The following is a 16505-nucleotide window of genomic DNA, read 5'->3' on the forward strand; positions in this document are numbered from 1 at the left end:
GCCATCTTTAGCCCGGCTTGCTTGAATCCAGTGGCAAAGTGAGCAAGGGACTCACGTCTGAGCATACCCTGCCAACTTATGGCGAACAAAGTGGTACAACAGAGGGTGGTGATGGACGAAGCATCTGAACCAATCAAACACTCACACCCAGTCAACAGATCTGGGTTTAATCCATCACCGTTCTTTAGCCCACTCTGCCACCCCAGTTCAGACATGGCCATATGCAAATCAGTCTGACCCTGTGCCTCATGGGAACAGTCCAGCCCGAACTGCCAAGCCATGCCTTCCCTGCACCGGAAACAAGCTGCCGAGGACCGGTTTCCGGCATTTCAGCCGTCTTCGGCCCAGCTTGCTTGAATCCAGTGGCAAAGTGAGCAAGGGAATCACGTCTGAGCATACCCTGCTAATTTATGGCGAACACAGTGGTACAAAAGGGAGTGGTGATGGACGGAGCATCTGAACCAATCAAACACTCACACCCAGTCAACAGATCTGGGTTTAATCCATCACTGTTCTTTAGCCCACACTGCCACCCCAGTTCAGACATGGCCATATGCAAATTAGTCTGACTCTATGCCTCATGGGAACAGTCGAGCCCGCACTGCCAAGCCATTCCTTCCCTGGACCGTAAACAATCTTCCAAAGACCTTTTTCTGGCATTTCAGCCGTTTTCAGCCCAGCTTGCTTGAATTCAGTGGCAAAGTGAGCAAGGGAATCACGTCTGAGCATACCCTGCCAATTTATGGCGAACACAGTGGTACAAAAGGGAGTGGTGATGGACGGAGCATCTGAACCAATCAAACACTCACACCCAGTCAACAGATCTGGGTTTAATCCATCACCGTTCTTTAGCCCACACTGCCACCCCAGTTCAGACATGGCCATATGCAAATCAGTCTGACTCTATGCCTCATGGGAACAGTCGAGCCCGCACTGCCAAGCCATGCCTTCCCTGGGCCGGAAACAAGCTTCCGAGGACCTTTTTCTGGCATTTCAGCCGATTTCAGCCCAGCTTGCTTGAATCCAGTGGCAAAGTGAGCAAGGGACTCACGTCTGAGCATACCCTGCCAACTTATGGCGAAAAAAGTGGTACAAAAGGGGGTGGTGATGGCCGGAGCATCTGAACCAATCAAACACTCACACCCAGTCAACAGATCTGGGTTTAATCCATCACCGTTCTTTAGCCCACTCTGCCACCCCAGTTCAGACATGACCATTTGCAAATCAGTCTGACCCTGTGCCTCATGGGAACAGTCGAGCCCGAAATGCCAAGCCATGCCTTCCCTGGATCGGAAACAAGCTTCCGAGGACCGGTTTCTGCCATTTCAGCCGTCTATAGCCCGGCTTGCTTGAATCCAGTGGCAAAGTGAGCAAGGGACTCACGTCTGAGCATACCCTGCCAACTTATGGCGAACAAAGTGGTACAAAAGGGGGTGGTGATGGACGGAGCATCTGAACCAATCAAACACTCACACCCAGTCAACAGATCTGGGTTTAATCCATCACCGTTCTTTAGCCCACTCTGCCACCCCAGTTCAGACATGGCCATATGCAAATCAGTCTGACCCTGTGCCTCATGGGAACAGTCCAGCCCGAACTGCCAAGCCATGCCTTCCCTGCACCGGAAACAAGCTGCCGAGGACCGGTTTCCGGCATTTCAGCCGTCTTCGGCCCAGCTTGCTTGAATCCAGTGGCAAAGTGAGCAAGGGAATCACGTCTGAGCATACCCTGCTAATTTATGGCGAACACAGTGGTACAAAAGGGAGTGGTGATGGACGGAGCATCTGAACCAATCAAACACTCACACCCAGTCAACAGATCTGGGTTTAATCCATCACTGTTCTTTAGCCCACACTGCCACCCCAGTTCAGACATGGCCATATGCAAATTAGTCTGACTCTATGCCTCATGGGAACAGTCGAGCCCGCACTGCCAAGCCATTCCTTCCCTGGACCGTAAACAATCTTCCGAGGACCTTTTTCTGGCATTTCAGCCGTTTTCAGCCCAGCTTGCTTGAATTCAGTGGCAAAGTGAGCAAGGGAATCACGTCTGAGCATACCCTGCCAATTTATGGCGAACACAGTGGTACAAAAGGGAGTGGTGATGGACGGAGCATCTGAACCAATCAAACACTCACACCCAGTCAACAGATCTGGGTTTAATCCATCACCGTTCTTTAGCCCACACTGCCACCCCAGTTCAGACATGGCCATATGCAAATCAGTCTGACTCTATGCCTCATGGGAACAGTCGAGCCCGCACTGCCAAGCCATGCCTTCCCTGGGCCGGAAACAAGCTTCCGAGGACCTTTTTCTGGCATTTCAGCCGTTTTCAGCCCAGCTTGCTTGAATCCAGTGGCAAAGTGAGCAAGGGACTCACGTCTGAGCATACCCTGCCAACTTATGGCGAAAAAAGTGGTACAAAAGGGGGTGGTGATGGCCGGAGCATCTGAACCAATCAAACACTCACACCCAGTCAACAGATCTGGGTTTAATCCATCACCGTTCTTTAGCCCACTCTGCCACCCCAGTTCAGACATGACCATTTGCAAATCAGTCTGACCCTGTGCCTCATGGGAACAGTCGAGCCCGAAATGCCAAGCCATGCCTTCCCTGGATCGGAAACAAGCTTCCGAGGACCGGTTTCTGCCATTTCAGCCGTCTATAGCCCGGCTTGCTTGAATCCAGTGGCAAAGTGAGCAAGGGACTCACGTCTGAGCATACCCTGCCAACTTATGGCGAACAAAGTGGTACAAAAGGGGGTGGTGATGGACGGAGCATCTGAACCAATCAAACACTCACACCCAGTCAACAGATCTGGGTTTAATCCATCACCGTTCTTTAGCCCACTCTGCCACCCCAGTACAGACATGGCCATATGCAAATCAGTCTGACCCTGTGCCTCATGGGAACAGTCCAGCCCGAGCTGCCAATCCATGCCTTCCCTGGACCGGAAACAAGCTGCCGAGGACCGGTTTCCGGCATTTCAGCCGTCTTCGGCCCAGCTTGCTTGAATCCAGTGGCAAAGTGAGCAAGGGAATCACGTCTGAGCATACCCTGCCAATTTATGGCGAACACAGTGGTACAAAAGGGAGTGGTGATGGACGGAGCATCTGAACCAATCAAACACTCACACCCAGTCAACAGATCTGGGTTTAATCCATCACCGTTCTTTAGCCCACACTGCCACCCCAGTTCAGACATGGCCATATGCAAATCAGTCTGACTCTATGCCTCATGGGAACAGTCGAGCCCGCACTGCCAAGCCATGCCTTCCCTGGACCGAAAACAAGTTTCCGTGGACTTTTTCTGGCATTTCAGCCGTTTTCAGCCCAGCTTGCTTGAATCCAGTGGCAAAGTGAGCAAGGGACTCACGTGTGAGCATACCCTGCCAACTTATGGCGAAAAAAGTGGTACAAAAGGGGGTGGTGATGGACGGAGCATCTGAACCAATCAAACACTCACACCCAGTCAACAGATCTGGGTTTAATCCATCACCGTTCTTTAGCCCACTATGCCACCCCAGTTCAGACATGACCATATGCAAATCAGTCTGACCCAGTGCCTCATGGGAACAGTCGAGCCCGCACTGCCAAGCCATTCCTTCCCTGGACCGGAAACAAGCTTCCGAGGACCTTTTTCTGGCATTTCAGCCGTTTTCAGCCCAGCTTGCTTGAATCCAGTGGCAAAGTGAGCAAGGGAATCACGTCTGAGCATACCCTGCCAATTTATGGCGAACACAGTGGTACAAAAGGGAGTGGTGATAAACGGAGCATCTGAACCAATCAAACACTCACACCCAGTCAACAGATCTGGGTTTAATCCATCACCGTTCTTTAGCCCACACTGCCACCCCAGTTCAGACATGACCATATGCAAATCAGTCTGACCCTGTGCCTCATGGGAACAGTCGAGCCCGAAATGCCAAGCCATGCCTTCCCTGGATCGGAAACAAGCTTCCGAGGACCGGTTTCTGCCATTTCAGCCGTCTATAGCCCGGCTTGCTTGAATCCAGTGGCAAAGTGTGCAAGGGACTCACGTCTGAGCATAACCTGCCAACTTATGGCGAACAAAGTGGTACAAAAGGGGGTGGTGATGGACGGAGCATCTCAACCAATCAAACACTCACACCCAGTCAACAGATCTGGGTTTAATCCATCACCGTTCTTTAGCCCACTCTGCAACCCCAGTACAGACATGGCCATATGCAAATCAGTCTGACCCTGTGCCTCATGGGAACAGTCCAGCCCGAGCTGCCAATCCATGCCTTCCCTGGACCGGAAACAAGCTGCCGAGGACCGGTTTCCGGCATTTCAGCCGTCTTCGGCCCAGCTTGCTTGAGTCCAGTGGCAAAGTGAGCAAGGGAATCACGTCTGAGCATACCCTGCCAATTTATGGCGAACACAGTGGTACAAAAGGGAGTGGTGATGGACGGAGCATCTGAACCAATCAAACACTCACACCCAGTCAACAGATCTGGGTTTAATCCATCACCGTTCTTTAGCCCACACTGCCACCCCAGTTCAGACATGGCCATATGCAAATCAGTCTGACTCTATGCCTCATGGGAACAGTCGAGCCCGCACTGCCAAGCCATGCCTTCCCTGGACCGAAAACAAGTTTCCGTGGACTTTTTCAGGCATTTCAGCCGTTTTCAGCCCAGCTTGCTTGAATCCAGTGGCAAAGTGAGCAAGGGACTCACGTCTGAGCATACCCTGCCAACTTATGGCGAAAAAAGTGGTACAAAAGGGGGTGGTGATGGACGGAGCATCTGAACCAATCAAACACTCACACCCAGTCAACAGATCTGGGTTTAATCCATCACCGTTCTTTAGCCCACTATGCCACCCCAGTTCAGACATGACCATATGCAAATCAGTCTGACCCAGTGCCTCATGGGAACAGTCGAGCCCGAACTGCCAAGCCATGCCTTCCCTGGACCGGAAACAAGCTTCCGAGGACCTTTTTCTGGCATTTCAGCCGTTTTCAGCCCAGCTTGCTTGAATCCAGTGGCAAAGTGAGCAAGGGAATCACGTCTGAGCATACCCTGCCAATTTATGGCGAACACAGTGGTACAAAAGGTAGTGGTGATGGACGGAGCATCTGAACCAATCAAACACTCACACCCAGTCAACAGATCTGGGTTTAATCCATCACCGTTCTTTAGCCCACACTGCCACCCCAGTTCAGACATGGCCATATGCAAATCAGTCTGACTCTATGCCTCATGGGAACAGTCGAGCCCGCACTGCCAAGCCATGCCTTCCCTGGACCGGAAACAAGCTTCCGAGGACCTTTTTCTGGCATTTCAGCCGTTTTCAGCCCAGCTTGCTTGAATCCAGTGGCAAAGTGAGCAAGGGACTCACGTCTGAGCATACCCTGCCAACTTATGGCGAAAAAAGTGGTACAAAAGGGGGTGGTGATGGCCGGAGCATCTGAACCAATCAAACACTCACACCCAGTCAACAGATCTGGGTTTAATCCATCACCGTTCTTTAGCCCACTCTGCCACCCCAGTTCAGACATGACCATATGCAAATCAGTCTGACCCTGTGCCTCATGGGAACAGTCGAGCCCGAAATGCCAAGCCATGCCTTCCCTGGATCGGAAACAAGCTTCCGAGGACCGGTTTCTGCCATTTCAGCCGTCTATAGCCCGGCTTGCTTGAATCCAGTGGCAAAGTGAGCAAGGGACTCACGTCTGAGCATACCCTGCCAACTTATGGCGAACAAAGTGGTACAAAAGGGGGTGGTGATGGACGGAGCATCTGAACCAATCAAACACTCACACCCAGTCAACAGATCTGGGTTTAATCCATCACCGTTCTTTAGCCCACTCTGCCACCCCAGTACAGACATGGCCATATGCAAATCAGTCTGACCCTGTGCCTCATGGGAACAGTCCAGCCCGAGCTGCCAAGCCATGCCTTCCCTGGACCGGAAACAAGCTGCCGAGGACCGGTTTCCAGCATTTCAGCCGTCTTCGGCCCAGCTTGCTTGAATCCAGTGGCAAAGTGAGCAAGGGAATCACGTCTGAGCATACCCTGCCAATTTATGGCGAACACAGTGGTACAAAAGGGAGTGGTGATGGACGGAGCATCTGAACCAATCAAACACTCACACCCAGTCAACAGATCTGGGTTTAATCCATCACCGTTCTTTAGCCCACACTGCCACCCCAGTTCAGACATGGCCATATGCAAATCAGTCTGACTCTATGCCTCATGGGAACAGTCGAGCCCGCACTGCCAAGCCATGCCTTCCCTGGATCGGAAACAAGTTTCCGTGGACTTTTTCTGGCATTTCAGCCGTTTTCAGCCCAGCTTGCTTGAATCCAGTGGCAAAGTGAGCAAGGGACTCACGTCTGAGCATACCCTGCCAACTTATGGCGAAAAAAGTGGTACAAAAGGGGGTGGTGATGGACGGAGCATCTGAACCAATCAAACACTCACACCCAGTCAACAGATCTGGGTTTAATCCATCACCGTTCTTTAGCCCACTCCGCCACCCCAGTTCAGACATGACCATATGCAAATCAGTCTGACCCAGTGCCTCATGGGAACAGTCGAGCCCAAACTGCCAAGCCATGCCTTCCCTGGACCGGAAACAAGCTTCCGAGGACCGGTTTCTGGCATTTCAGCCATCTTTAGCCCGGCTTGCTTGAATCCAGTGGCAAAGTGAGCAAGGGACTCACGTCTGAGCATACCCTGCCAACTTATGGCGAACAAAGTGGTACAACAGAGGGTGGTGATGGACGAAGCATCTGAACCAATCAAACACTCACACCCAGTCAACAGATCTGGGTTTAATCCATCACCGTTCTTTAGCCCACTCTGCCACCCCAGTTCAGACATGGCCATATGCAAATCAGTCTGACCCTGTGCCTCATGGGAACAGTCCAGCCCGAACTGCCAAGCCATGCCTTCCCTGCACCGGAAACAAGCTGCCGAGGACCGGTTTCCGGCATTTCAGCCGTCTTCGGCCCAGCTTGCTTGAATCCAGTGGCAAAGTGAGCAAGGGAATCACGTCTGAGCATACCCTGCCAATTTATGGCGAACACAGTGGTACAAAAGGGAGTGGTGATGGACGGAGCATCTGAACCAATCAAACACTCACACCCAGTCAACAGATCTGGGTTTAATCCATCACCGTTCTTTAGCCCACACTGCCACCCCAGTTCAGACATGGCCATATGCAAATTAGTCTGACTCTATGCCTCATGGGAACAGTCGAGCCCGCACTGCCAAGCCATTCCTTCCCTGGACCGGAAACAAGCTTCCGAGGACCTTTTTCTGGCATTTCAGCCGTTTTCAGCCCAGCTTGCTTGAATCCAGTGGCAAAGTGAGCAAGGAAATCACGTCTGAGCATACCCTGCCAATTTATGGCAAACACAGTGGTACAAAAGGGAGAGGTGATGGACGGAGCATCTGAACCAATCAAATACTCACACCCAGTCAACAGATCTGGGTTTAATCCATCACCGTTCTTTAGCCCACACTGCCACCCCAGTTCAGACATGGCCATATGCAAATCAGTCTGACTCTATGCCTCATGGGAACAGTCGAGCCCGCACTGCCAAGCAATGCCTTCCCTGGACCGGAAACAAGCTTCCGAGGACCTTTTTCTGGCATTTCAGCCGTTTTCAGCCCAGCTTGCTTGAATCCAGTGGCAAAGTGAGCAAGGGAGTCACGTCTGAGCATACCCTGCCAACTTATGGCGAAAAAAGTGGTACAAAAGGGGGTGGTGATGGCCGGAGCATCTGAACCAATCAAACACTCACACCCAGTCAACAGATCTGGGTTTAATCCATCACCGTTCTTTAGCCCACTCTGCCACCCCAGTTCAGACATGACCATATGCAAATCAGTCTGACCCTGTGCCTCATGGGAGCAGTCGAGCCCGAAATGCCAAGCCATGCCTTCCCTGGATCGGAAACAAGCTTCCGAGGACCGGTTTCTGCCATTTCAGCCGTCTTCAGCCCGGCTTGCTTGAATCCAGTGGCAAAGTGAGCAAGGGACTCACGACTGAGCATACCCAGCCAACTTATGGCAAACAAAGTGGTACAAAAGGGGGTGGTGATGGACGGAGCATCTGAACTAATCAAACACTCACACCCAGTCAACAGATCTGGGTTTAATCCATCACTGTTCTTTAGCCCACTCTGCCACCCCAGTTTAGACATGGCCATATGCAAATCAGTCTGACCCTGTGCCTCATGGGAACAGTCCAGCATCCCGAACTGCCAAGCCATGCCTTCCCTGGACCGGAAACAAGCTTCCGAGGACCGGTTTCTGGCATTTCAGCCGTCTTCAGCCCAGCTTGCTTATCGCTAATGACATGCAAAGTGGGCGTACCCAACCTGTTAGCGACTAAAAACAGTCGCTAACATCGCTATCGCCTATTATCAACGCAGGCGTAGCGATGGAAATATTCGCGCTAAGCGCGAATATCTCCAAAAGCTAACGTCTGCTCAGACCAGTTCTTAGCCATTATATCCAATGGGAAGTGGATATTGTGGCTAAGTCCCCATTGGCGTTAATGCGTGAATATCGCTGTATTCTCAGCGATATTCACGCATTTCGCCGCTACCGCCGGATATTTTATCGCTTTACAGATAAACGTTGCTAATAGCACGTTATCTCTGCGATAATATCCGGCGATGCTTGGCGATAAAAAAAAACTTGCTAAGCCCATTTAGCGATAAATATCGCTAGTTGTTGGTAATATGCCCCATAGTTTTGCTCTATTTTGAAAACTTTGTCTGAGTCCTGCCTGGAAATCCTCTTTTACCTATAGCAACTCTGTTTTTATTTCATAGCTGAATTTATGGTCCCTCGATAAACACTTGGCTGTTTCGTTTCTCATCTGGTCTTAACCAATTATCCTCACAGAGAAACTGAGACATGGGTTTGGTCAACAAGAAATTAACCCTTGAATGTGTGCATGGAAAGAGTTCAACTTTAAAGGATGAAGTGCTTTCTAAACTCCTAGGGAGTCCTTCTTGGTTTCTGCCTGGTTAAAGGGCCATAACTCTGGTACAGTGAACCAGGACAGTAGAGAATGGTCTTTAATAGAAGAGAAAAACAGTCAAACATGACCTTATGCAGAAAATTCCTTGGTGTATCAGGAAGGGGGAAACATTCTGAACCTATGCTAGAACCAATCTTTACTCATTCCTGTTTAATCTCCCTCAGGAAAGATATTGATGCAAATGTAATTTTTAAAAATATATGATTAAAAAGAGTAAAATATGGCAGCAAATTACAAGACTGTTTGGTTCAGGTGACTACTAAAGAAAGACTCAGGGCTGTTTTGGAGTTGTGTTGTAACTGTAAATTCTTTGTTATGGTGGAAGTGGTAATCTTTCTTTTGGAAAATTCCCTGCCAATCAAAAATCTGACGAGGAAAATTGCATCTGCTGTAAAGATATCTTCTCCAGAATGCCGAGATAAAATTTCAATAGACCACAGCATCTAAATTAGATTTTAGAACCGGTGAGATCTCTCCAAATTATACATTTGTTACCAGCTTCCAAAATGTTAACATTGGTGCACTTTATTCTTTGAACAATTCGGGTATTTCACATTCGTAATCCAAAGACACAAAATGTAGCTACTGGACCAGGATATTGCTAGGTTATTAACACTCAGGGCCAAATTACAAGTCTGGCAGTCTGAGGACCGCCATCCAGACCTGTGGTGTGGCTGTGGTGGTCCAGCCTACACCTCATTGGCAGTCCGACTGCCCCATTACAAGTTGGGCTGTCAGACTACCCTGGTACTGCTGTCAGGTAACCGCCATTCCCTGGATGTGAAGTGGTGGTCGGAGGACGCAATATAGTAGGTTGGACCGCCACAGTGCCTCCAAGCATATTGTATTTTTTAAGAAACTTGAGAGACTTTGTCCTTACAGGAAATGTGTCATATACATGAAAGCACCTTCACTATGCAATAGTAATGGTCAAATCACTAAAAGCATTTTTAATATTTTTTATACAACCATAAAAAGACCTGAAAGAACAGTAGAGGTGTGAAAGCAAAGACAGGAGGGAAGACTGCCAGCTACGCTTTGCTCTGTTACCTCTGGGTAGCAGTTTCCCCTCATGCAGTTTTTTGCCCAACTAAGGGGCATATTTACAAGGGGACTGCGCCACTATAACATCACTTGTGGCGCAAAGCCTTGCTCCATATTTACAAAGTGGCGTTGCGCCACTATTTGTGGGTTAACTATACTTTGAATGTAGGGTACCCTTTCAAGCAGGTATCTGCATGAAAGGGGCGTGCAATGGGTGTTCCTGTGGGTGTTCCACTGCAACAATCATTGCTTATTGACGCTGCCGCAGATTTACAAGGATCAGTAAATTTGAGGCAGCTCCAAAAACTAATGCCATTCAAAAGCAGCTGTTAAATTGGCACAACAGGGAGAAATACTTTTATTTCTCCTCGTTTTTACCTTTTATATGTGTGCTGCATCGAAACAGCAAAGCGCCATTAATGATTGTTTATGTGCAGGAAGGTATCCCTTTCTGAACATAAACAATCAACCCTGCAATGCAGTCACCCTTGCATTATGATGAAAGGGTATCTGTGTTGGCGCTAGGCAGCTATTTTTAGAGCTAGCACTAGGGGAAGACATGGGTGCACGTATCCTTGTAAATGCAGTGCATCCCTGCATTTTGGAAATGGCATACTGCAGCGATGCAAAATGTGGTGCAGCGTTGCACCATTTCCTTGTAAATATTCCCCAAAGTGTGCAAGGTCAGAATAAGGAATAACAGATATTTTATGGCACACTACAACTGCGAATTCACCTCCTTATTTCTGACTTGATTTTTTTTGTGCAAACCCCTTCAGGTACTACCTGTAGTGCAAATACTTTGAGTGCAAATTAACTTGGAATCCAAAATCTGGTGCAAACAGTGTTTGTTGGCCGAACTTTGGGCCTCATTTATGAGAAGTGACGCATCGCTGCGTGAAAACAGAGATGCGTCACTTTTCACTGCGCCCTCCTTGCACCACCAATGATGCGTCATATTTACAGTATGACGCATCATTGCGCAAGGAGTTACAGATACGTCAGTATTTCTGACGTATCTGTAGGCGCAAAAGTGACGCATTGCTGGAGTGTGTCACAAAAGTGACGCAACTCCAGCAATGTATCCTTTCACATGGGGCAAGCCCCATGTGAAAGGGCCTGCTTCAGTCTTTCGCCAGCTGTGAGTCAGGCGTAAGAAATTGACGCATTTGTGTCCTAGAAGTGGCGCAGTGAAATCACATAGATTTCACTGCGTCACTTCTACGACCCTTTCTTGTGTCAAGGCGCCCCCTTGCATACATTATACCTGCCACAGGTATAATGTGGCACAGGGGTTTACAAAGTGATGCATCTACCTAGATGCGTCACTTTGTAAATATGGCGCAACAAGGCGCATTTTTTATGCCACTGGTGCGTCACAAAAAGTGACGCACCAGCGGCGTAAAAGTGACGCATAGCCTCATAAATTAGGGCCCTGGTATTTTAGTTCTAGTCTCAGGATAGAGAGAGGGTGGACGGTTATTAATTATATTAATTAATAATATTATTATTACTAGTCTTGTGGTACCATTTAAAAATACGATTTCGGGTAGTTTTGTTCCAGAATGCAATATATTATCAGTTAAAGGTAAATCGGTAGATTTCCTATTTCCTATATATTTTATTCAGATCATCTCCGAAAGGATAGATGTTACGAAACTTGTGTGGTGGAACGGGATATGCTGCAATCATAAAACTGACTTGGTTTAGTTCAATTTTCATCTCACATACCAAACTTCAAACTTTAGAATTTGGGCTCTTTTTGCTAATTATTTAGGTAGACCTAAGATACTCAATATTGTACTTTCTGTCAGCAATGTTACTATTTTTTAACCTTCTTTAATAGTTCAATAATATTTTTATTGTGAACTCTAATGTTATCATTACTATACTGGACTCTTGTCTTAATGCCTTGTTTTCATGGATTTCTTTAACAGAATTTTCTGTGCATTAATATAATTTGACACACATATAGGACTATGTATTTCCCTGTGTTCTTTTTCTTGATGCTTTTCTTATATTTTTCATGCTAATCTGTCTCTCTAATCTCTTTTTAACATTAAACGAAAAAAAAAAACAGAGATGTATTGCTCTTCATGTCACAAGTATCCTTATACAAACCTGTTTTGACGTTGGATGAATCGGTATGTAACGTTTACAACGAAACTTTTACAACGCACTACCATTACAACGCAGGCATTACCACGCATACCATTACAACGCATTGCGCTGGGGGGCGCTCTAGGATAGGTAATAAGTTAAATTTTCTATCCAACACCTTCCCTAGTGTCCACGGGGACTGGAGTTGGAATAGAAAATTATACTTACCACTATCCAGCACCCCAAAGCGCTATGCGTTGTAACGGTATTCGTTGTAAATACCGCGTTGTAAAGGTATGCGTGGTAAAAGTATGCGTTGTAACGTCATACATCCGATGAATCTGTACTGTATCAATATGCTATGTTTTAAATATGCCCTCTCAATAAAAACCTTTGAAATAAAAAAAAGAAAATGCTTGCCTTAACATTTTATTTGCTGTCTCATTAATTAGTGTATTTTAACTATTTCAACTTTGTTGCTTCTTTTTTAAAATACTTAGTTCTCTCACTAGTTTGAAAATTGTTATGCATTTGACCTGTTTTCTAAAGTTCTACTCTTTGTAATTTTCTGATAGACAATCTGATATTCTACTTCTTGGTTAATTACTAAAGCCTATTAAACTTTAATAACAATTAGGGAAAGGGTTAGCTACCATTGAAAACAGTAAATTTAAATCTGGTCCCCAGTATCAGCCAACATAGCTTTCTAAGAGATCAGGTGGCATTTGTAAATTTACACCTTCTGTCATTATTTGTGTGTCCCTATTTAATATTTTTGTGAGATTATTTTGTTTTAGGTCTGAGTTACAACATGCTGTCACGCTCCAGTGTTGGTCCAAAATCGACAGAGAACTTTGATCGACAGTGATAAATTGATCTGCCATGGAATGCAGGACATGAAAGACTGTAAAAGTCAAACGACCTTTTTCATGCAATTATTTGTAGTTGAATATTGACTAATATCTTGTAAATTGCATGCAGTAGGTAGATGCGTATTTTCCATGGTATTTAGGGCGAGGATGACCAGATGAGTGGGGTGGGATTACTCCTGAATGGGAGTTAAGAGAGAATAACATTTCTTCCATGTTTTCCGTATTTTAAGGTAGATTTTAATCTAGAGACTGGTTGCAATCTCAATAGATCTGGCAAGTCACGTCAAAAGCCCTATCGGGATTACTGAATTGAAATCCTATGTGAACATAGTTAATATATTTTGTTATCACTGGATCCAATCATTGTAGGCTCGAGACATAGAGTGTTGCATTAGTCCATTCTAGTTGAAAAATGAAAATTGCGACAGTACTTGATATTCCTTGGTTAGAAGGGCATAGTGTGTGGTGTCTTCTGTGCTAACGTTAAAATCAATATGGTACCTTATAGTGCCACCAGTTTTTAAAATTTGCAGAGAGGGAGGTATATGTTTTATGTAATGCTTTGATTATTAATACATTTCTGAAGATAAATTGATGTGTATGTCTGGGCCTTGTTGAAGGTTCATGACTGCAGCCTGTCTTAATTCATTCGACGCACCATGCTGCTGCATCGGAAAGACTAGACCTTGACTGCTAATATTAGCTATTCCTTAATGCAGAATTTGCTGTGACAGAGATTCAAGATAATGACTCATTTGCACCAGTCACTGTTAGAATTAGAAGAACTCCAAGAGAAGAATGAAATGGGTGATGCTTCCTGGCTTATACCGCCCTCTTAAACTCTAAGGCAAAACAAGAAGCTATAATACAAGATAACCTCTTACACAGTTTCACCATTTCACATACACAACCTGTTGTACACAGCCCTGAAATTGAACCTTCTACCGTCAGTGATAAGGAGCAAAGAAAGAGGGCAAGTAGATCATGTTGGCTGTCTGAGCCTCACCCCTTCATTCCCTGACTAATCAATGGTCAAAACAAGGAATGTGGAAATGAAAAGCAATACTGGAATGAAGTTAAACCGACCACAGTACGCCCATGCAGTACATAAAAATGTTTTTTATGTCACAGTTGGGCCATTCATCCATAAGACATCAAGGCTTAGGTACCAAGTCTTTGGTTTCCTGCTACTCCTCTGGAACCATCAAATATCATCTCAACTACCTTGCAGTTCCTGCCTTCACGAAGTCACTTGCCCCTTTCCTCCATCGACATTTGCCCAGTGGTTCCACCCTTTACCTGCTTTTGGTGGCCCAGTATCACATCTTCTTCCACTAGGCCATACCCTATTACCCACAGTCAAACTAGGCTCAGAGGAACTCCTAAAAATGTTGCTGGTGGCAAAGTGCACAGCCACGTAAACCCTTTTGGATTGAGACATTTAATGACGTGTCAAAGTCTTAAGACCTTCATTCTGTTTTTCCTTCTCTTTCACTACACTTGACCTACCAGAAGAATTCACTAAAACAGCAAAAGCACTAGCACCATCGAAGTATCACCTCATCAGAACTGTAATTTTACCCTATCATCTGCTATCTTCTGCTGTTGTTACTACAGACGGACACTTGTAAACCCACTTTTATTTTGGATTTCTCATTTTCCTGCTTTTCCCTGGTCTCCTCTTTGTTCTGTTTTGTGGGATCACTGTATTTGTTATTTAGCTATGCTGCCTCTGCCTGTCATTATTTCCTCTCAAAGAAAACTAACCTTACGCCCCAAAGCCTTCAATTTGCACAATCTCTGTGAAGGTGACATCTCACACTAGTTCAGAGACAACTTGCTTCTCACCCCCATTCCACCCAGCCCTTTTTGGGCTTGAATCAGGATTAACGCCTCGAGCTGAATGAGGCCTTTGTAAAAAAAACTTTAATACTTGCTAGCACCATACGTTATCACAACATTTCTAAGCCAATTCCATCAGGAAGTATCCTTAAAATTGTATTCTCATGCTGACAGTGTACTTAATTTGAAATTGGTATAAATCATGACATTCTATTAGCAATGTCATAGTTTTTATACTTTTATATATTTTTTAATTGTGAAACATGGTTATTATTGTGAATATGTCTTTAATTTTGAACACTCCTATTTATCCCCCCTTTCCTTTATTTCTTATTTTTTATCTAAAAATCTCATAGATAATATTTATTTGTTAACCTTTAGGCAAACATGATATTCAGTTTTTAATCTGTACTTGAATGTTCAACTGAGCATTATTTTAGGCTGCTTACATATATATTGTTACCACAATTTACATATATAGTTATCTGATAATGCTTATGAGTAAGGTGTCCTTTTTAAATATTATATCTAAGAAAGCGTTCAATTACAAAAAAGAATGAGGTCCTTATAATCCATACACTCATTCCTGCCCCTTTTCTTTTCATCCCCCCCCCCCAGAATGTTCTCAGCACACTTTTGCCCAATTTAATTTAAAGTCACCAAGGGAACATTTTTTTTCTATCATTGCAATAGTTTCTAAAACATACAAGTATGTTGCCTGTTTTCACCAATAGGACTGCACCAAAGCCAGTTCATTGAGGGTAACTATACACCAGTGGCCACATTTATCAAACTTTAATGCAGTACAGCAAGCTACCTTGCTGCACTGCGTTAAAGGGATACGGCCGGAATGTGCTATATTTATCATTACATGGGGCATTCCTGTTCTTTCCTTGCGCAGGCACCCCTTAAGCTGCCTAGCCCCATGCAGGCACCATGTGCCATGGTGCAAAGGTGCCTGTGTTGTAGGCACAATTGTTTTTGTGCAGGAATGGACAGCTTCCTGCACAAAACAACCCCCAGGGGCATTTTCCTCTTTCTAAGCAGCACACTTAAAAAGAGGAAGCAAAAGGAAGAAATCTAAATATTATCCCTTGTAGTGCCTCTCCTGGGAAGGTGTAGCATTTTGACACATTCCCAGGTTTACCGGTGTTGTTAAATCTGGAAATGCACCAAAATCCATGGGTGGATGCCTGGCCCCTAGCATTGTCATGGGTGACTCAAAATCATTGATAAATATGCCCCGGAGGTTGTGTTGTCTTATAATATACATCTTGGTTGCCTGTATAGTCAACAGGTATTTTTTCAGATGTTTTATCTCAGTGGTGCACTTACCTCTGAATTTGCAGGGTCACAAAGCAAGTCTGCAGTGTTGTTGCCTTTACGAATCACTGTAGTACAATTTTTCACAATCTGCAAGTAATAGACACATTTTATTAATTTATAGTTTGTACATGTAGATTCCATAAAGGGGAAGTATATTTTAGTTAATCAGTGCTTAATTTATAAAACAATAAGTTCCAGGGCCCTCGTCAGCAGGCCACCACAGCTTGTACCACCCTTTACCACTGCCAGCGCTGCCAATGACAGTTCCTACACAACTACTAACCATCACACTG

General features: G+C 45.8%; 1 protein-coding gene across 1 annotated transcript in view; it reads right to left on the reverse strand.

Moving 5' to 3' along the window:
- Positions 1 to 16505, reverse strand: part of LOC144785173 (cathelicidin antimicrobial peptide-like) — a 138757-nt gene that overhangs the window by 85161 nt on the left and 37091 nt on the right. The window contains exon 3 of the mRNA XM_078664234.1: positions 16222 to 16299. Within this exon, the coding sequence (XP_078520360.1) occupies positions 16222 to 16299 (78 nt within the window). The remainder of the gene's footprint in view (positions 1 to 16221; positions 16300 to 16505) is intronic.

The sequence above is a fragment of the Lissotriton helveticus genome, chromosome 10 (genome assembly GCF_964261635.1).
Source record: "Lissotriton helveticus chromosome 10, aLisHel1.1, whole genome shotgun sequence".
Classification (NCBI taxonomy): Eukaryota; Metazoa; Chordata; class Amphibia; order Caudata; family Salamandridae; genus Lissotriton; species Lissotriton helveticus.